At 45.2% G+C, this 22,500-nt stretch overlaps 2 protein-coding genes across 3 annotated transcripts in view; both read right to left on the reverse strand.

The window, feature by feature from the left end:
* LOC134440045 (NACHT, LRR and PYD domains-containing protein 3-like) overlaps positions 1 to 22,500 on the reverse strand; it is a 102,525-nt gene that overhangs the window by 10,542 nt on the left and 69,483 nt on the right. The gene's annotated exons all lie outside the window — the stretch shown is intronic.
* Positions 8,270 to 20,554, reverse strand: LOC134439608 (uncharacterized). Of its 2 annotated transcripts, XM_063189517.1 has the most exons (6): positions 19,982 to 20,554; positions 19,815 to 19,891; positions 19,089 to 19,275; positions 9,444 to 9,672; positions 9,073 to 9,219; positions 8,270 to 8,674 (listed from the first exon to the last, which is right to left on the reverse strand). In XM_063189517.1, the coding sequence occupies exons 3-6, from the start codon at positions 19,116 to 19,118 to the stop codon at positions 8,400 to 8,402; spliced, it is 681 nt and encodes a 226-aa protein (XP_063045587.1). In that variant the 5' UTR covers positions 19,119 to 19,275; positions 19,815 to 19,891; positions 19,982 to 20,554; the 3' UTR covers positions 8,270 to 8,399. The 2 variants fall into 2 exon arrangements, with proteins under 2 accessions (XP_063045587.1, XP_063045588.1); XM_063189518.1 differs by lacking the exons at positions 19,815 to 19,891; positions 19,982 to 20,554 and adding an exon at positions 19,605 to 19,680.

Below are 22,500 nucleotides of genomic sequence, written 5' to 3' on the forward strand. Positions count from 1 at the left end.
CACACACACACACACACACACACACACACACACACACACACACACACACACACACACACACACACACACACACACACACCTCTGGCCTTACTCCTCCGTTTAACAAGAGGATGTTATACAGCGGTGAATGAATCAGACACCAAACTCTCCAAACATGGGAAAGACCCAGGAGCTCAAGTAAGGTAGTGGTGCGCAGTGCACATCCAAGACGCAGGTGCAGGACAAAAGGGTCAGACACTGGGGAAATAAAGCTGAGCATGCAGACATTCAACTATATTTTCATAAAGACCCAGGAGAAGTCAAAATGTAAGTGATGTTAGATTGTGGAGCTGAACATTCAACATATTATTATATATTACATTATAATATTATACACATTATATTGTGGAGCTGAACATCCAACATATTATTATATATTACATTATAATATTATACACATTATATTGTGGAGCTGAACATTCAACATATTATTATATATTACATTATAATATTATACACATTATATTGTGGAGCTGAACATGGCTGGAACGGGCTGCAAAACCACATGTAAGAAGCAGAGTGCACTGTGGGACCAGAACTTGTAATGGTCGCAGGGGATCAAATAAAATATTTATGCACAATGACATACAACCCAACTAATATATATTCTTATTTTCTGGGTTTTCTGGGAATACACTACCAGCCTCTTTGTGCAGATGGGCCCAACGGCGGGCCAGCAATCATTTCTGGAAAGATTCAACTACACCATAACAACATTGCTATGGCATTACTGAGATGCTTAAGTAACAGATTAAGACTTGGCCATTACAATGTTGGTGACAGTAAGGTTATAACAGAGGCTCTGTGGAAAGGGGTTAAAACTATAGACTGATTATTACTTTGAGAACAAACCAACAAAATCAGTAATCAGCACTATAACTTTATTTATTGTGTTCTGACACCACATGAAGAGTTATTGGCTATATATTCAATGCTAGTGAATGTGGAACTATACTTTAGTGAATTAGTTAACCTGTCTTAGGTCCAATTGTGTATAGTTTGTGTATAGTTGCACTTTAAATGTCTGTATGAACACTGTCTATGTCCATACTGTCTTAAGTCCATGTATAAGTACTGTCTATGTCTATACTGTCTATGTCCTTACCTAGATTAGTCTATGTCTGTATGGGAAAGCAATAAATGTAATTTCAAATTCTTTGTATGACCAGTGCATGTAAAGAAATTGACAATAAAACCTACTTGACTTGACTTGACTTGACTACTGGCCATTTCTCTCACGTCCACAACAGCTGAGCTGATAACCTCTACTGATTAGTAATGGCCATTTAAACCACACGGTTTCATAATTTTGTTGCACAATAATTCAAAGTGGCAAATGAGAGCCCTTCGTTCAGATCAGTGAGCTATAAAGTGAGCTATATTCTCTTTCCTTAGTCTTAGTCTCTGAGGTCTTTCCTTAAGCCACTGCTATTGACATCTCTTATGTACCTAACATCTTTATGTACCTAATTTGCTGGTAGACAGGGACATTGAGTCCATGTACTCGTCTACATCCACCACACCTAAGAGACGTAACTGCACCAAAGCACTCAATTCATTGTCCTCCCTTTCCAAAAACAATGATACAATTTTTACGAGTGCTGACAAAGGTGGAGGTCTTGTCTGTATGAACAGAGCTGATTATGAAAAAGAAGTACTGAGACAACTATCGGATGCTGCTTCTTACCAAAAATTACAAAATAACCCCACAGCAGCTTATAAGAGGGAAAATGACTTTTTCTTGAATGTTGCCTTTGAGAATGGTTATACACAGGAGAGGAAATGTCTTTCATCTAATAGCCCAACCATCCCTGTCATCTACATACTACCCAAAGTGCAAAAAGCATAAATTACATTCCCAACCGGTCGCCCCATTGTATCCAGCATGGGTTCACTAACAGAACCTCTCTCCCAATCCGTTGATGCGCACCTGAGACCCCTTGTGGAGGCCCTACCCTCCTATCTCAAAGACACTGGGATTTCATTGAAACGCTTGCACAAGTTGACTTGGGGGCAGATGAAGTTTTTTTTGATCACCATGGACGTCACCAGTCTTTATACTAATATACCCCACGACATTGGCCTGACTGCGCTAAAGTTTTTTCTGGACACTCGACCCCAATGTTCCACACGCACTGAATTTCTTACAGAGATGGCAAAACTTGTCCTAACCCAGAACTATTTTTTATTCAATAATTACTTTTTTCTTCAAGTCAGAGGGACAGCGATGGGTGCAACTTTCGCCCCTGATTATGCCAATTTATTCATGGGCTTCTTGGAACATCAGTTTATACACACCAATAACCCATTTACTGACCATATCGTAACATACAAACGTTATATAGATGATTTATTCATCATATGGAAAGGCACAGAAGAACAATTGACACAATTCCACCAATACATGAACAGTCTGGTGGACACCATTACCTTCAGCCTGGAATACGATAAAAATCAAATACATTTTTTGGACACATGGGTCAAACGAAAAGATGGCAAACTTTATACTACACTGTACAAGAAACCTACGGACAAAAACAGTTGTTTACATGCCTCTAGCTTCCACCCAGAACCGACCAAGCGAGGGCTCCTCTACAGTCAATTATTGCGCGTGAGACGCATTTGCCAGAGAGATGAAGACTTCCGGACAGAGGCAGATAGGCTATATGGAGAGTTCACTCAACGAGGCTACTCCACAGACGTCCTCGATTCTGCCCTGGACAGGGTGAAATCTGAGGGCAATGCTGGTCGCACTCGCCCAGGTGCCAGACCACCGCGTGAGAAACATCCTCTGATCTGCTGTACCACCTACACACCCTTCAGCCATGAAATCAAAAACATTGTCAAACAACACTGGCATGTCCTCAAAACGGACCCCGTTTGCTCTGAACTCTTCCCCCAGCCACCCCTCTTCACATACTCCAGGGGACCATTCCATCATTGGCGCTGAATTCAGCGGCGCTTACACGCAAAAGCCGAGTTTCAATTAACGGCGGCTTCTGACACCGTTCCACCACTGAAGATCAGCTGCGCCTTAAGCCGGGCATACACTGTGCGATATTTTCACTCGTGGGTCTTAAGCTTCTGCTCACACTGCACGATGGAATTTCACTGTTTAAAAGTTCACAACTCACGACTCGCGTCCTCACACTACACGAGCCGACAGTCGGATGCGAGCGAAATGCTTCCACCGTACGATGCGACAGGCATGTTTCCCCGGTCTGCAGAGGAGGGAACATGCGCACCTGAGGTGGAGATGAGGTCGCGCTCAACAGCGAATCGCACGGCCCTATTAATTTGTGCATGTGAAGTGTCAAATCGGGTCGTAGCACTGCTTTAACTGCACGATTTACGCACGAGCCACGACCAGAATTTCAAACCGTTTTGATTTTCTTGCGACCCTGCGATTGCACGATCGTGAGGCGAAATCTCTTGTCGTTACCCCATGTACACTGCACGATGTGAGACTCACGATTGATCTGCGATTGAGCAAGAAATCGGGCCGACTCTCAAAAAGTTGTGCGAGTGCCAAATCGGGGCAAAATCGGGGCAAAAGTCGCACAGTGTAAGCCCAGCTTTAGCTAGTTTCACTTCAGCCGCGCTCATCAGAGCTGGCGTTGCGCTCGTGCACAGTGTACAGGGGAAGTCCATATCAACGATTGTCGAAAATGCGATCATGTTGTAGACTGGGGCATGCCTTGTCAAATGAAGTCTTTATCAGTCATGTGATGCGAGCATTTGTAGGTGAGCGGTAACGTAACCGCATTCCAATGGAGAGACCTGCATTCAATCCCTACTGTGCGCAATGACAGGTTATAACTCAATCATCACAGGGAGAGTCTCGTCCAAACCTCGAATGCTACCATTTCAATGCGTAATAATAAAATGCTTGTATCATCTAAGGTGTTTTAATTTTATCTTTCAGAAGAATTTGTTTTCGGATTAAATAAAGCTAAAACGTTAAGCAGAGACAATTTATTGAATCATTGCAATGCAAACTCAAGCGTCGGCGTCTGCAAGGTGGTTGTGAAGACGTTTTTTTATTGCCTATGCTGTAAAATGTTAAGGTCTAGGCCTACATTTAACTGTAGGCCTATTGCTTGATAGCAAATGAAGGCAGCCACAAAGCGACATCAAAGGAGAGAATAGGCAAAAATAGCCAATGTTTTGAAGTTTCCATAACCTGTCGCCATACAAAACTTGAACCCGGGGCGACCACATATTAAGCAGCGCGCCTGTCCACTGGGCCACTCACGTCTTCGGCCATGTAGAAGGAATTGTTTAGGATGATAAATCAACACTATAAAAGTTTTTAAAAATGTGGTAATTATCAGAAATCCCCCGAAATGAAAGACAATGGTAACTATTGTAGTTGTTACTGGCATTATCACATCATAGACTATTAAAATCGAGTGACTGGTTCGCTTTGATCTCGTAAAATGATGGCGGGAATTAAGCGGAACGAGCCCACTGTGACATTGTTTCCTACAGGTCCTTTTTTTTGCAACACTGATTCATTTAGCCTGGTGTTTAACGTGGGAGCTACCAGGTTAGAGTTGGAGCATAAATTACCGTGGCAACTCAGCTGAGTTTCAGGTTAGCAAGGCTGATGGAACGGATCTCTGTCTAAAAATAGCGTAGTTCACAGACTTGAGCTCGGATTTGGGTTTACCGCCGTTGATGGAATGATCCCCAGGTCCTCAAACCTCAAAGACAGGCTTGTGCACTCTGATACCTTCGACCGCTCCAAACGCCCGTGCGCACGATTGGATGACCCCACCGGCTTTTTCCCCTGCCGCAACTGCACATCCTGCAGTCACGCCAAAAAAACGGACCACTTCACCAGCTTCACAACAAAAAAACACTACAACATCAGACAGTTCATAACATGCAATTCCACGAATGTGATTTATTTACTGAGCTGTCCATGTGGCCTGCAATATGTGGGGTGCACCTGCAGACAATTGAGAATCCGTCTCAATGAACATCGGAGCGCAATAAATCGGGGGGACCCCAAATCGCCAGTCGCAAGACACTTCAATTAGACCAACCATTCGGCCAATGATATTAGAATCATAGGCATTGACAGAGTTGTCCCCAGTCGCAGAAGCAGCTGCACCAGCCAGTCTTTGCTGAGATGTGAAGCCAGATGGATTTTCTATTTAAAAACACTGCAACCAAATGGACTGAATGATGATTTTGATTTGACTTGCTATCTATGAATTCCCTGTGATCATATTAATTATTGCGCCATTGTCTTATGACTACATTTAATTTTTATATTTATTTTTCCTTTTTCATGTTTATTTCATGCATTTTTATTTTATTTCTGTTCGCCCTCTATGATTAAAAAATATGACTGGACAATGACACTAGTCTATCCAGCATACTATGGGAAGGATGCTGATGGCAGGATGTCTCTATCTCGCCGGCGTGCAGACTGAAACTGCCCCTGTAACTGCTCGGGCACGAAGACAGGTGAGTGCACTGCTTTGCTTTAGGCTACTCGTTTTACCTTGTCCATCTACTTTGTATGTTGTTTTCAGGAAAGGGTAATGCATATTACATGCCAAACTGATGCAAATGCTCTCAGGATATGCACTTTTTGTTGATTGCCATTCAACTGGTCAATAAATTGGTTTTGGGAGGATATCCGCGCTTCAGCCTCCGTGGTGCTCTCGGTCGAGGACAGCCAACGCACAGACTGGGCTACTGCTTAGCGAATAAACGGAGATAGCGTAGGCCTACTTTGAAGCGTTTGATTGTTTGTTTTTAGTATTGTGGTGCACGTGTGGCTGACGTTTGGACACACCTCGTCCTCAGAGTCAGGCTGAGGGACACGCGACGCCTGTGACTTTGAGCACAAAAAATAATAATAATGATAAACGCTAAAAATATGTTGAGGACTCAGGCTATTTAGGATATTTTTCCAACAGCCTAATACCTCAGTTTTTTCTCTAGTTGATGATATTTTTGCATGTAGCCTACATGCATTTCAATCATACTATATCGTGCAATTGAATCAAAATGCCCCCCATTTGTCAACAAATACACACGCGATGTCATCTTTGGGTCATGGCAAAGCGCCCTTAGCAACCGTAACCATTAAACAAAACGAACTGTCAGGCTATGTCAACAATCGTCACTTCGCCTGTCAGACATGTCACTTTCTGCAGATGTATCAGTGCCTCTGAAATAGATTTGTGCTGCCGTTTTTTTTTCTCATGAGGTTGGATGTGTGGTTTTTCGACACGCTGATGTTTGTATCAGAATTTTGGTTCCTTTATAAGATGTGGGTCCATCAAATGTGTGTTGTTTTCTCAAATCGCCATACTAGCAAACCAGGGACTCTCCTCTATGATGTCACAGCCCAGCTCATTAGTCACACCATATTTCACAGAATTCACACTTTGAGTTGCCATTTTCACAAGTTCCTCCAGGATGATTGGGTTCAAAGTCTCATCGATGCTATCAGAAAAAACAAGGCTTTAATGGGAATGACCGTTTGTTTTCGTTTCATAACCTCTTTAATATTGTCCTCTTCTTTACTCTTTGTAGGACAATGCTATCAGTGTTGCAACTGTACACTGTGCCTTACCCTGTTCTTGTTTAAATTGCTCCTTGTAAGTCACTTTGAACAAAGGTGTCTGCTAATGTAATGTAATGTAATGTAATGTAATGTAATGTAATGTAAAGTCTCTCTCCCTCTCTCTCTCTGCCCCTCCCTCCCTCTCTCTCTCTCCCTCTCTGTCCCTCCCTCTCTCTCTCTCTCTCTCTCTCTCTCTCTCTCTCTCTCTCTCTCTCTCTCTCTCCTATGAACAAGATGGTGATGCCAGGCTTCATAATATGAAATGGGCTTAACCAAAATAAATCCCAACATGTTGTGCCAACTAGAACGAGGTTTACAGGTTGTCACTTTGGCAATAGTGAAATGTCTATCACATACAGTATACTATACAGACGCACATGCTCTCTCTCTCTCTCTCTCTCTCTCTCTCTCCACTGTGGCATGTCTATCACATTGACGCATACAGGTGTGAATGCTCTCTGTCTCTGTCTCTCTGTCTCTATCTCTGCCTCTCTCTGTCTCTCCCTCTCTCTCTCCCTCTCTCTCTCTCTCGTTCTCTGTTGATAGTCTGCTAATGATAATGATAATGTAACTTTGATGACTTCAAACAGGGGGAGGGGAGGCAGAGCAGTGTGAGACTTAAAGGAGAAAACCGGTTTTTTGACATTGGGCCCTTGATTCCACATAATTACATCATGTTCTAGTGACCCATAGTAGTTTTGTGTCATTTGGAGCCCTTTCGCAGATGTTCGGTTTTGACATATCCAAGTAACGTCTTCCTTTGGGCAACGAGCTGAAGGCACAAACTAAACTGTTCATACTTAATTCTTTATGCTACGCCACCACTCATAACGCGTAGGCGAATCAATGTTCCCCAAACATGCGTATTTCGCGGGTATATTTTTTAAAACAAAGAGGAGTGTACGTGACGTCATCTGCGCGCGCCGCCTCCCATTCATTCATTCTGTCGGCTGAGCTGCTGCTAGCTTACTTACATGCCTGGAAGATGTCTCATGCTACGATCACAGATGATCCCTCTCTCGAAATGGAATTGAACGATTCAGATTACGACATTGATGACTTTGAATACGATGGACGTCCCTATAGATTTGAGCCCGAGTATACGGACGAAGAGATAATGGAAAGGAGGAAGCAGAGAGAAGCTGAAGAACAACGGGACCAGGAAAGACAAGCTGCTGCACGTCCACGGCAAGAGGGTTCTTGGTGGTGTTCGTGTGGACATTGTACAGTTTTGGGAACAGAAGAGGAATGTCTATGTTGTTTTGAGTGGGACTTACGGCCGCGAGAAGAACGCTTGGGGGACTCAAACGGTGCTTGCCTTTCGACTCTGAGGGATGTACGTGCCATGAAAGATTCAAATTTTGGGCCCCCAAAATGGCAAATTGTGTTATCAGCATCCTTCCAAGGGCCCTGTCAGTGCTGTTGGGCCCTTAGAATCTGTAACACCTTTCCCCCCCTCGCGGAACCCATGACACCACCATCTTTGATCCACTGACATTTTGTAGGCCTATCATTACAGAGCCATTGTAAATATACATAAAACATTTCATGTGAATATGTAATTCATTTTACTGAATCAATTATTTCTGCTTTATATAAAGGAAAAGAAGCCAGTACAGTTTGTATGTGTATTTTATTTGAAATGTCATTGTGGTACATCTTTCAGTAGGCGTAATGACAGCAAAGAAAATAATAAGAAATAGTGTCCTTGAGTTGAAGTGGCCTTGTTACCATGGCGTCATTAGGCCATATCCAAGAAATCTTTGCTAGACTAGTAGGGCTTGGTTCTGTGACTGCCAAAACGGCTGCTTCGTCGAGCCACTAATAGACTTTTCTCAGGCCTCTGCACTGGAGCGATGTTTTGGAGGAGTCTTCTGCCATGGGGGGTCTTGTAGCGCTCAGTGTACACGATGGTAGGGTCATCCCTCATCTCCAGCACGCGCTCCATTAGGTCCTTCCTGAAGCTCTGTGTAGTCTTCTCATAGATGGGCTTTGACACCCAGTCCCCAGACTGTCTTGAGTATGGGTACTTCCAACGGAGTTCACCTAGGTCACGAAAATACATAATGAGGTGTTGAATGTGCTTGGATGATCTCCAGACACATGTTTTATCCACTACTACAAATTCAAGAGAGCTGTGGGTAGGCCAGAAGACTATATCCCTACGTTGAGTAAATGACAACATTCACACACACCCATTGTTGTGAATGCTAAATGTAATCAAGTAAAGAAGTGGAACAAACATTCAAAATACTATGGTCTAATGGTCAGACAACTATGTGACTACAGTTGAATGTCGGCTCCCTTGCCCCCATCATGTTTTTTTTTTTTTTTAAATCTTTCCTCCCGTGTGGAAAAAGAAAGGATAAAAAAAAGAAACCGTATGAAGTGTGCAGACACTTGCCTTCTTTTTGAAAGGACAAGTAAAACATCTGTAATCTTACCGTCTTTAGTGGTAGCCTGTTGTCTGCCAACATTTTTATTATGGTCCAGGACTGCCAACTGTGTGCGTGCTCTCATGGAATCGTACCCAAAATGCAGTCTCTTCGGAACATATTTCAGCATCACAGAATGAAATGCCTCCAGAGTTCCTGTTTAGACAAAGGGGAAAAAGTACATTTTACTTTGCATGTCCACAATTAGCTCTGTATCAAACACCAGCAGCATTTGCAATTTGCCAGAAATTCATCCAATAGCAGTGTAATCTGACATAATAAAATCACACATCTACTAACCTGTGGTGGCAGACTAACACCATCCGTTCAGAGCATGAAATGAAATATCAAAGACACATAATTATAGAAAAGGGATGCACCTGTATGCTTGAAAAGGGTCATCTGCTTCATGTCGTTGAGGAGATTTTTGTTGGTCACTATGGTCCGTAGAGCGTTGAAAGCAGGTGAATCGAGGGCTAACCACCTCTTTCTCTCTTGCTCATCATCGGACAAGGATGGCTGATGGCAGGTGTGTTCAAGACCATTTTGTTCCCATCGATGAACACCAAGGACGTGGTGCAGCAAAGACAGCCATCTGCTGATGCAAAGCTGAAATGATAGAATTGGATGATTATTGAAATGTTTCCTTTACATAACAGGACTGTGTGTGGTTTCTGTTGGTAAGCAGGACATTACGGCAAGTGTTTTCATGTTTTGGCTAGATGTTTATGAGTAAACAATCAGTGCAGTCTTCAAGCAATAAGCAGTCCATAAACATAATGGTAATATAATAATAATAATAATAATAATTGTATTTGTATAGCACTGTGTCATACAAGGCATGTAACTCAAAGTGCTTAACAAATGGGAAAAAACATTGTTAGAGATAGAATTAAAAGGAGAGGAGAGATAGATTTAAAAGGAGAGGTATAGAGGAGAGGCAGAAAAAGCAGGAAGGCAGAGGAAGAAGAGATAGACAGAGAATGTAGAGTCATAAGGTCAACGTAGGTTAGGACCAGGATTCTTAGATGTGTAAGGTCCATAGTGGCTGGGCCTATCATAAGTCATAGATAGTCACACAGAGATTGGGCGCTCAGGTGCGGCCCCTGGTGGCGTCAGGGGTGAGGAAAAACTCCCTTTCGCTTGATTCATAGTTTGTGAGGGGGAAAAAAAGCTCAGTGAGGTCTGAGAAAAAAAGACCCCCTGTAGTCAGGAAGAAACCTCAGGCAGAGACCAGCGGCCACCTAGGGGAGCCCCCTGCCAGGGCTGGATTGCGAGTAGTAAGGGCGCTGCGGCGGCTGGGACACTATGACGTCTTGGCAGCTAGGAGTTGGCAAGGATGAAGAGGTGGGTCTTCAGCTGCTTCTTAAAGGAGTCGACGGAGGTGGCTGATCGGATCTCGATGGGGAGGGTGTTCCATCTCTTGGGCGCATAGCAGGCAAACGCGGCGTCGCCGATCTTCTTCTGCGGGGGGGTGGGGGTCCTTAGCAGCTTGGCATCAGTGGACCTGAGAGCTCGAGCAGGGGCATAAAAAGAGAGCATGTCTGAGATATAGCTAGGGGCAAGTCCATTTAATGCTTTAAATACTGTGAGCAGAATCTTAAAGTCGATTCTGTATGAGACAGGTAACCAGTGCAGGTCTGCCAAGACAGGAGAGATGTGGTCTCTCATTCTGGTTCTTGTTAGGATTCTTGCCGCAGAATTTTGAATGAGTTGCAATTTGTCAATTAATTTTTTTGGGAGACCAGAGAAAAGAGCATTGCAGTAGTCTATCCTACTGGTGACAAAGGCATGAATAAGTTTCTCAGCGTCTTGTCGGGGGGCCAAGCCGCGCACTTTGTTGACATTTCTAAGATGGAAAAAAGCAGATTTTGTTATCTTGTTGATGTGAGGCTCAAAGCTCAAATCCGAGTCTATGACCACGCCTAGGCTAGTAACCTTATCTTTAATGTGTATGCTTAGGTCACCTAGGCTTGAGTGGAGTTTTGCACGTTTTTTCTTAGGCCCAATGAGCAACACTTCAGTTTTATCTTCATTTAATTTTAGGAAGTTACTGTTCATCCAATCTGTAATGGCAGACATGCATTTAGTCAAGGCATGAATGGCAGTGGTTTGGCTAGGCTCGACAGAGATATATAGTTGAGTGTCATCGGCATAGCTATGAAAATCAACATTGTGCTCTCTGATGATGGAGCCCAGGGGCAACATATAGAGAGAGAAGAGGAGAGGGCCCAAGCAACTACCCTGAGCAACTCCAAAAGGCACATCATACTTGTTGGAGACGTATTCTCCGATGGTGACAAAAAACTGTCTTCCTGTAATATATGTTTTGAACCACTCTAAGACGTGACCGGACAAGCCTACCCAAGATTCAAGGCGGTCAATTAGTATGTTGTGGTCTATCGTGTCAAAGGCGGCACTGAGGTCAAGGAGGATAAGTGCTGAAACTTTGTTTGCGGCAGTGTTGAGCCTAAGATCACTTATTATTTTGGTTAGTGCTGTTTCGGTGCTATGGTTGGCTCTAAAGCCTGATTGGAATTTTTCCAAGATATCATTCCCAGCCAGATGTTGATTAAGCTGTTTAAATACAACTTTTTCTAGTACCTTGCTTATAAAGGGGAGGTTTGATATAGGTCGGTAGTTGTTTAAAGAATTCTGATCTAAATTTGTCTTTTTTAGGAGTGGCTTTACCATGGCTGTTTTGAATGAGCTTGGAAAAATGCCTGTAAGCATAGAGGTGTTAACAATTTGCAGTAAAGGTGCTGCTAAGCAACCAAGTACGTTTTTTAGCAGATATGTAGGGATCGCGTCAAGGCTGCAGGTAGACTGCTTACTTTCCCTGACTATTTTACAGAGGTCGTCCTCTGTAATTGGACAAAACTTTTGGAAGCTCTCAGGTCTCCTAGGGGGGTTTAACCCTCCCCTCGGTGTATCGCCTGAGTGGGCGACAGAGGTTGCTGCGTTTCCACCTTGGATGCCTTCTCTAATGTCGGCAATCTTTTTATTAAAAAATCTAGCAAATTCCTCGCACTTGGCATGTGATGCTGCATTTAGGTTGTTATTGCTATGTGTTGGATTAAGCAGGTGGTCAATAGTGGAAAAAAGAACTTTCGCATTATGCTGGTTGTCTGTTATGATTTTGGAAAAATATGCTTTTCTCTCTGAGCGTACCGCATTATTGTAGGAGGAGATCTCATCCCTAAGGGATTGTCTGTGGACTTCTAATTTAGTTTTCCTCCAAAGACGCTCGGTTACTCTGCATTTTCTTTTTAAGGCTCTAAGTGAGTCATTCATCCAAGGTGAATACCTAGCTCTGGTTCTTGTCGTCGTTCTAATTGGAGCTATGTTATCTAGAATTCCTCTTAAGTTGTTGTTGAAGCTATCAACCATTTCATCAGGTGTGCAGTGACCATTTAGTAGGTCACCTGATTTGATGAGGTCTGAAATCTTAAGCTCAGCAGAGGCATTAATGCGTCGCCTGTGAATGACATTGTTGGGTGTGCTAATTTGTGTTGAAATGTCAAAATCAAAAAACACACAGTGGTGGTCGGAGAGGCCGACGTCCGTGACCGATATATTGTTGATGTCAAGTGCATGTGAAATAACAAGGTCAAGTGTGTTGCCTTTTCGATGGGTAGGCTGTTCTGTAACATTCTGGGCGACACCGAATCCATTTAATGTGTCTAAGAAAGACTTGGCTATTGCGTCATCTGATTTATTTACGTGGATATTAAAGTCGCCAGCAATTATTGCTTTGTCATAGTTAGTAAGTACGTCCGACATGAAGGTGGAGAAATCAGATAGAAATGACGAAGAGAATTTCGGTGGACGGTACAGAACAATAATGATCAGTTTGAGGTTTGCTTGGACCCTCATTGCCAAGTATTCAAATGAAGAGAAAGAGCCCAGATTCATCTTAGTACAATTAAATTTGTTGGAGAAAAGTATGGCTACGCCTCCGCCTCGTTTCTTTGGTCTCGGGGCGTGAAGGAATTTGTAATCGGAAGGGCAAGCCTCAATAAAAGTAGCAGCCCCGTCGTCTTTAAGCCATGTTTCGGTAAGGAACATAAAGCTTATGTTTTTGTCCGAGACCAGCTGGTTTACTATGAAGCTTTTGTTGGTCAAGGACTGCACGTTAAGTAATGCAGCATTAACATTCAAAGTAGTAGAGCTATTGTTTATGCGTTCAGGTGCAATCGTAATTAGGTTGTTGTGTACACAACCAGAGGGTCTATATCTGCGAGCTTTCCTACGGGTAGTGACAGCGTGGATAGCTAGAGGGGAACTCTCTGTTGGGCACGCAGTGTCTAAATTGGTGTAGTGCTTTGGATTTGAAACACCTGTTAGTCAATCCAAGGACCGGTGGGCTTCGAGGGTCAGCTCTAGGTTGGTCGCGAGGAGACGAGCGCCAGATCGGTTTAAGTGCCTTCCATCTCGTACACAGTACTGAACTGGTAACACTGTATGTGTGTGATACTTTATGTATGGCTTTGAAATACTTCAGCCTGTTGCAGAGAAAGGAAAAAAGCCTCCAGAGTATGAGAGGCATAGACCGTTTTTTTTTTCTCTTTACAATTGTGGACCCATTCACGTTCTGACATTTGCAAATGAATGTCATACTCCTAAAACCTGGGGCCTTGGGCCTTACCAGTAAATGCGTGTGTTTTGTAGACTATGGTCAATGTATGGGACAGCGCACAAATAGCTGAGGTGTTCAGTGTCTCAGGAGATAAGGACAGGCTCTGGTTGTGAATGTCAACGGGTGTGAATGTCTACTCTGGGAGGTGCTCGGGGTAGACGTTCACACCCTTTGAGATTGACAACAAAAGGACAACCATCAGACCCAGACCTTTTGTCATTCATAGTGTGACAGATTGGGCTACACCCCTCAATCTGACTGATTTTGGTCCTTTGTCTGTGATTGGCTGGCCCATTACTGGCAGGACTTTTATGTTGATAAATGTAGTTTTTGGACGTGACGTGGGTCTCTCTCCGCCCCGCTGTTTTGCCGGCAGAGGACGCCGGCTGGCGTGTGAGCTGCTGCTAGCCGTGATCATTATCCGGTAGATTTGGTACCTTCAGGTAGGCATTTAATATTCATACTTTATGATGTGTCCGATCGCCGTATTGTCTGAATTACGGGCCTGATTATGTGACTGCATTCCACTTCTAGCCATTCTTGCGTGGAACTGCACTCTGCTGTGAACTGGTGTTCACTTCGCGCTGCCTATACTGCACCAGTGTGTTGCCCATCATCTGTGCCCTGTGGCAGGCCTGATTCGTGGTGCTTACGCTGGCTTGGAGTGGCCACAGTGGTTGGCCCCTGGGTACCTGACTGCAGTCAGTGGATGGTAAGCTAGTCTATGCTATGTTGATGTTGTTCCTCCTCTGGTAACGATGACCTTAGTCACTAAATCTACCCTCACTTTCCTCAGTGTGTGGTCCAAATTGCGATTGTTCCGAACCACGGATCCATGATCGGGTTAGCGGTGCCTCTCTGACGCCGTGGGATTGCTGGCTACACTCCTCGGAGGTTGCTGTTTTGTTGCCGTCACACTCCGGTTCCGACTGGCTCCACCTGCTCGTCCTGCTTTTGTTTGGTTTAATTATTTTTATTTTCTGGTCCGTTTCTTGGGACGCCAGCCTCCTCGCTGCGCACTGCGCAGGTCTAGTTACCTGTGTGTGTTGTGAGTGCGTGTGTGTCTGTGCGTCTGTATGCGTGTGTGATTGTCATCTAGGCACGGCACCGGAGGCAAGTGTACACCCCCTTCAGTCAACCTACGGCGGTGTAGTTCTCCCCTCTCTTGCTATACAAAAGTTAAGTTGCATCTAGTCATCACTGTGTATGCAAATTGTGTAATACATTAGTATGTGTCATTCTCGCTATTGAGTGTCTCTCTCTCTTCTCTCCTCCCTGGATAGGTATGGAGTTGCCTCTCCCTCACTTTTCCATTGCTGTGTGCACTTGGGTGACTATTACTATTTTGCTGCGTGTAGTAGTAGATGTGTGTTTTCTTTTTATTTTGTGTGAGTACTATCTTTATTGTGTGTGTTTATTTTGTGTGGCCTTTTCCCTAGTCTTTAACTATCCCTTTTCAACCGTGCTGCTATTGGTTAGCCTAAGCCTAGCCCCCTCCCCATTTCAGAGTGACACCATTGCCCTGTCTCCCCCGTATTGGGGCGTTGCTTATGACCGAGTGTAGCCTCCCTTTTCTCTCGCACAGGTGCCGTGCGTGTGTGTGTGTATGTGTGCGTGGTGTGTATGTGGCCACTGGCGGTTTTGTTCCACATTACTGCTCGCCAGTGAGATAATAGGGAATTAGTGCAATATGGTGTTATACCATTCATCCATGTTGTCTTCCGTAATGTATTACCAGTTGTCCCCTATGCATCACCACTGTACGTTGTACATTTGAACTTACCTGACTGCAATGACCTACATGTATATTTTACTGATTTGTATTACTATTCTATCTGTGAAAAGAGAATAAAACACGAACTTGACCCTTGCCGAAGAGTGCTCCGAACCTGTGTCCTGGTTTACTAATTTGGGGGGTAATTTCACTCCTAGGTTGTCTTCCCCCACCCTAGGTGGCGTAGTCGTGCAAGAGTTGAATTTAATTACCTGTAAACGTGCCACTGTTACAACTGGCGTAGATTTCGGCAGGAGAGCACTCTTAAGGCAGAGTTTTGCAAGTGTGTTGTGTGCATTAAGTGGTGTTGCTGTTAATTTGACTGTTTGTTTATCTTTCATCAGGAGCGTGGGCCGGTGCGGTTCTGGGGGTAGGGTTGGCAACAAAACAGCAGCTTCCCATTACCATTCGAGTCTGCCCTCAGGTAGGGGATTGTTTTCGGTATTGGTGGCATCGTGAGACGGAGGAGGAAATGCAGCAACTGCGAGACTTGATTGCTTGGTTATGGGATAGCGGCGAGCACCTTTGGCATATAGCATTGGATTGGAGAGCGGCAGTTAGGCTGCCGGGTCTCCACGTTTTACGCTCACTGGTTCCCCTCTGTACCAGAGGCTGGGTCCACTGGCGTGTCATTTTGTGATGGCGGCAGTTAGGCTGCCGGGTCTCCACGTTTTACGCTCACTGGTTCCCCTCTGTACCAGAGGCTGGATTCACTGGTCATGTGTTGTGGATAGCGGCAGTTAGGCTGCCGGGTCTCCACGTTTTACGCTCACTGGGTCCCCTCTGTACCAGAGGCTGGGTCCACTGGCGTGTCATTTTGTGATGGCGGCAGCTAGGCTGCCGGGTCTCCTTGTCTTACTGTTACTGGGTCCCCTCTGTACCAGAGGCTGGGTCCACTGGCGTGTCATTTTGTGATGGCGGCAGCTAGACTGCCGGGCCTCCTTGTCTTACTGTTACTGGGTCCCCTCTGTACCAGAGGCTGGATTCACTGGTCATGTGTTGTGGATGGCGGCAGTTAGGCTGCCGGGTCTCCACGCTTTACGCTCACTGGTTCCCCTCTGTACCAGAGGCTGGGTCCACTGGCGTGTCATTTTGTGATCGCGGCAGCTAGACTGCCGGGTCTCCTTTAGTTGGATAGCGGCAGTTGGACTGCCGGGTCGTCATGCGTCATTGCAACTGGGTCCCCTCTGTACCAGAGGCTGGGTCCATTGAAATTGTACTATTTGGATAGCGGCGGTTAGACTGCCAGGTCCCCATCTCTTGCTTTGTCACTGGGTCCCCTCTGTACCAGAGGCGGGGTCAGTTGGCCTTGCGTCATTTGGATGGTGGTAGTTGGACCGCTGGGTCTCCTTTGGTTGGATAGCGGCAGTTGGACTGCCGGGTCGTCATGCGTCATTGCAACTGGGTCCCCTCTGTACCAGAGGCTGGGTCCATTGATATTGTACTATTTGGATAGCGGCGGTTAGACTGCCAGGTCCCCATCTCTTGCTTTGTCACTGGGTCCCCTCTGTACCAGAGGCTGGGTCAGTTGGCCTTGCGTCATTTGGATGGTGGTAGTTGGACCGCTGGGTCTCCTTTGGTTGGATAGCGGCAGTTGGACTGCCGGGTCGCCATGCGTCATTGCAACTGGGTCCCCTCTGTACCAGAGGTTGGGCCCACTGGCGTTTTCCCCTCTCTTTTAGCCACACTAAGGCCTGTCTAGGTTGGTTAGTTCCCTGGGATTCCTCGCAGTGGGGAACCCATGATTTGAATCGGTTTGTCGTCGAGGCGCCGACACAAAAGGTGGGGGTAAATGTGACAGATTGGGCTACACCCCTCAATCTGACTGATTTTGGTCCTTTGTCTGTGATTGGCTGGCCCATTACTGGCAGGACTTTTATGTTGATAAATGTAGTTTTTGGACGTGACGTGGGTCTCTCTCCGCCCCGCTGTTTTGCCGGCAGAGGACGCCGGCTGGTGTGTGAGCTGCTGCTAGCCATGATCATTATCCGGTAGATTTGGTACCTTCAGGTAGGCATTTAATCGCCGTATTGTCTGAATTACGGACCTGATTATGTGACTGCATTCCACTTCTAGCCATTCTTGCGTGGAACTGCACTCTGCTGTGACTGGTGTTCACTGCGCGCTGCCTATACTGCACCAGTGTGTTGCCCATCATCTGTGCCCTGTGGCAGGCCTGATTCGTGGTGCTTACGCTGGCTTGGAGTGGCCACAGTGGTTGGCCCCTGGGTACCTGACTGCAGTCAGTGGATGGTAAGCTAGTCTATGCTATGTTGATGTTGTTCCTCCTCTGGTAACGATGACCTTAGTCACTAAATCTACCCTCACTTTCCTCAGTGTGTGGTCCAAATTGCGATTGTTCCGAACCACGGATCCATGATCGGGTTAGCGGTGCCTCTCTGACGCCGTGGGATTGCTGGCTACACTCCTCGGAGGTTGCTGTTTTGTTGCCGTCACACTCCGGTTCCGACTGGCTCCACCTGCTCGTCCTGCTTTTGTTTGGTTTAATTATTTTTATTTTCTGGTCCGTTTCTTGGGACGCCAGCCTCCTCGCTGCGCACTGCGCAGGTCTAGTTACCTGTGTGTGTTGTGAGTGCGTGTGTGTCTGTGCCGTGGTGCCGTGCGTGTGTCTGTGTATGTGTAGTGTGTGTATGTGGCCACTGGCAGTTTTGTTTCACATAACTGCTCGCCAGTGAGATAATAGGGAATTTGTGCAATATGGTGTTATACCATTCATCCATGTTGTCTTCCGTAATGTATTACCAGTTGTCCCCTATGCATCACCACTGTACGTTGTACATTTGAACTACCTGACTGCAATGACCTACATGTATATTTTACTGATTTGTATTACTATTCTATCTGTGAAAAGAGAATAAAACACGAACTTGACCCTTGCCGAAGAGTGCTCCGAACCTGTGTCCTGGTTTACTAATTTGGGGGGTAATTTCACTCCTAGGTTGTCTTCCCCCACCCTAGGTGGCGTAGTCGTGCAAGAGCTGAGTTTAATTAACTGTAAACGTGCCACTGTTACAATAGTTTCCAAACACTCAGCACAGTCTGGAGCTCAGCTCAGTGGTGAGACAATTCATTCCTACCTGTTTATCACCCTTTGCTGTGTCAGAGGACCAGTAGAAGTGATTGGTTATGGCTTTCAACCAACCCAGAAGTTCCCGCTGGCTTCTTGGGTTTGCTGCGGCAACAATCTTCTTCTTTAGACCTAAAGAGTAATTCACAGAAAAAAAACCTTGTATCGAGTAAAACAAGCAGTGTGCCGAATTTGAGTTAGTCCAGGTGGTGGGGCACTAAAAGTGTATTCTGTGGCTAAGCAACTTCAGAAATTACATTCACATCATGAAATCTTTATCTTTTCATGGGACCTAGTCAAGGTGGTAGTTGTTTCTTGTCAAGATAGCCTCACCAATAAAGTGCTGGGGGAAACCCTGATATGTGAGGTGAGCCGTTATGTGATGTGAGAATCTCTAGTGTATACATACACACACCTCTATAGACTCCCCACCTCATATATAACAAATCAATGAAATTGTTTAGTCTATACATTAGCATACACCTCTTCACTGAGTACTATGCACAATGGGTGAACTTACTTACCCTTTGCAACATGCCAGGGGTCCACCTCATGTTGAATTTGGGGGTGTTCCTCCCTCATCAGTTTGCGAACAGATGGTGAACGGTCGGTGGTGAGCACGCCAACGTCCAGCCCACAGCCCAGCAACTCACCAAGGCCTCTCTGTAGCCCCATCACCTCCATCGCCACAGAGCTGCTGGCTTCTGTCACCTGTAGCATAAAGATAATTCAAAAAATGTACCACAGCTTAGGAATCAGTCAGTCAGTCAGTCAGTCATTTACATGACTTTTGTTAGTACCGACAGGTAGATTTGATTGGCAATCAAATGATCTCCACTCATACAAAACATCAACACTTGGGACACATATCACACAACCATTCAACGCTGGACATTTAGACAATACCAAACGTTGTGATAAACTTTAGTAAAGTGAAAGGCTAAGCCCATTGGGAAACTCCAACTTCCATTGTCATTGTGACACAGCTCTCTACGGCACACATTAACACTGCACACTACGAAATTGTATTTATGCCTCACCCGTGCAAGGGGCAACCCTCAGTCGCGCCCCAAGGGAGCAGTGCGGCGGGACGGTACCATGTTCAGGGTACCTCAGTCATGGAGGAGGATGGGGGAGAGCATTGGTTGATTAGTCGAACCGGCAACCTTTGGGCCACAAGTCTGACGCCCTAACCGCTTACCCATGACTGTTTTGATCACAGAGTAAATTTCAGTGGTGCAAAGATATACCTGAACCATCTCAAAATGGACAATCTCCCTTGTGAGGTCATTCTGGAAAGAGTAGGTCATGTACTTCGCACTGAAACCTTAGAAGAAGAAAAAAATATTCAGTGTAAAGTATGAACTGTTGCAATATAACAAATAGTCATTTACACAGAAGCTGATGACATATTTACCTGGACTATCACACCTTCCATCACCAGCGAGTTCAAGCCTCTTTCCTGATTGGCACTCTTCAGCAAGACGGGATATTATTTGATTGTGTTCCTTTTGGTAGATAGACTGTATGGCTGGCCGCAGGTATATCCTTTGCATGTCATAAAATGATGTTGGTTTTGGAATAGAAATGTTGAGAAGATTCGCCCAGTCTGCGATGTCTGTATATGTGGCTCCTGTGAAAACAACTGATGCACTGACCAGAAGATTATTCTCCGCCATGCCTCTCCTGTCAGGGCACGATTGCCATTCGCCAGTGTGTTTACCACAGCTCCACTTTATTTTGATTTGGCTGCCCTTGCTTGTGATTGTGGTCTCGGTGATCAAACTCATACACATGGGACAGGTTTGGAACAGTTGAAGTAGGTGTGATTCATTGACCAGCCATTTCCTTTCAGCCCATCCCCTCTCTGTGTTGTCAGACAGACTTGCGGACCCAGACGTCTGCGTGCTGGAAGATGTCTGGGAACTTGGTAGCACAAAGCTGAGGTCTCCACACTCAATGTCCAACTGCCCGAAACTTGTGCTAAGATCGCACACTTCGTCCCCTTCACCCTCCTCTTCACTTGGGAGGCTGGATCCCAAGGGTGGAGATGCCATGGGTGGAGAGGCCATGGGTGGAGATGCCAACCGTGCAGCACTTGATGTCAGCGTGGATGGCTCAGAGACCTAGTGCACAGTGAAGCAACTAACATTTTATAACAGTAATAATTTAATTTGAAATATTTACAGCTACTATCAGTTATTCAAACTATGTAAATGTGAATACAAGTCTTTTTGGGTTGAACTTACCACTGGGTGAGACCATGTCGGGGCTAAGGCATAATATTTCCCAGACAAAGACCGTCGTTTGCGTGGAGAACTGTCTGTCTGAGCTGGACTTGTAAGTAGCAGAGTCAAGGCATCCGCAAATGGGCCCTTTGAAGATGATGGCCCCTCAGCTACCGTGGGCTGTGGTTTGGTTGGAGTGGACTGCAGTGGTGGCGAGATGTCTAGATCAGGAACATTGCCTTCAGGACTTGCACTTCCCTACACAAAAAAGAGGGGGTGGGGGAGGGTTGGGAATAAAAGAAGTGAGTCACTATATGAGCATTATTTGTTGCAACTTCCTGCTCCCACTTTTTTCGTGACATATATAACTTTTTTTATTACCAGCAAACGAATAGTCACAAGTGTACTTCCGTTATAGTTTAGTATTGGATTGCATATTTGTTTCCACACAGTCTTGTCAGGTGTATTTGATACAGAAAGACAAGGCAATATCACACCATTGTAGCTGGGTCTTCTTACATTGCAATGTTTTGCTCGACGTTTCTCAGACCTATGTTATCTGCGCAACCGATAATGTAAAGTGAATTCCATTGTCTAATACATATGGGGAGATTGGGAAAACGTCGTACAGATGTAGAGCTCCATACTTTCACGCCATGGCAGGTTGATCCCCTAGCGTACCGGTAGTCTGTAAGATGTTTGTGTCCCCAATATGCTACCTTCACCTTCGATTCCACCACGTTACTGATCAACGAGATCATCGCTTACGCATTGATAATCTTTTTTCATCTTTTTTAAAAAATTAAACTTGGTACATTCAAGTTTTGTGGGCTTAGTTCATGCCACTGTACCGATGTAAATGCAAGTGCTAGCCATCAAAATTAGCAAGTCTAGAAATTCAAACAGAAGTAGCTACATCTCACCCCAGCTTTCTGTGTGTGCTCCTTGGCGGCCAGCGGCACCGCGTTCTTTTTGATGTGCTGGTGTTGGAATCTCTGCCCCTCTTTCTTTTCCCTTAGGGGATGAAAGTCCTCTGATGAGAAGTGGGCACTGCAAACCCGATAATCCATTCGCTTCAAGCGAGGAACTGTGATGTTGGGGTCCATTTTCAAGGCGACGAGCCATAATTTCAAAACATCCCGATCGCGAAGAGGAAGCCGATGAAAACTGTATTTTGTCCAAGTTGACATTTTGTTCTCGCATCCTGGATATACACAAACTCGACCCATTGTTACCTATTAGATAATGTACGAGTCGTATCACGTCTCCTTCTGCAAACTTGCTGTGTGCACTTACTGTAGCTAACCGAATGAAGGGGTAGAAGTAGCGTAGCCGCCGGTGGCCCAGGCTGCCAGTCAGAACTCCAGTCCGGCGCGCGCAGATGACGTCACGTACACTCCTCTTTGTTTTAAAAAATATACCCGCGAAATACGCATGTTTGGGGAACATTGATTCGCCTACGCGTTATGAGTGGTGGCGTAGCATAAAGAATTAAGTATGAACAGTTTAGTTTGTGCCTTCAGCTCGTTGCCCAAAGGAAGACGTTACTTGGATATGTCAAAACCGAACATCTGCGAAAGGGCTCCAAATGACACAAAACTACTATGGGTCACTAGAACATGATGTAATTATGTGGAATCAAGGGCCCAATGTCAAAAAACCGGTTTTCTCCTTTAATGTGATCTGTAAACTTTCCACCCTCTCTGTT

The sequence above is a fragment of the Engraulis encrasicolus genome, chromosome 23, assembly GCF_034702125.1.
Source record: "Engraulis encrasicolus isolate BLACKSEA-1 chromosome 23, IST_EnEncr_1.0, whole genome shotgun sequence".
NCBI lineage: Eukaryota > Metazoa > Chordata > Actinopteri > Clupeiformes > Engraulidae > Engraulis > Engraulis encrasicolus.

What these genes read in the sequence shown, in the direction of transcription:
- LOC134439608 (XM_063189517.1), bottom strand. Translation starts at nt 19,118, where the DNA reads ATGAGGTGGACCCCTGGCATGTTGCAAAGG. An exon ending in CCCCTGGCATGTTGCAAAGG is followed by an intron (nt 9,673 to 19,088) that starts GTAAGTAAGTTC and finishes CTATCATTTCAG; the next exon opens with CTTTGCATCAGCAGATGGCT. An exon ending in ACAGGCTACCACTAAAGACG is followed by an intron (nt 8,675 to 9,072) that starts GTAAGATTACAG and finishes TTCGTGACCTAG; the next exon opens with GTGAACTCCGTTGGAAGTAC.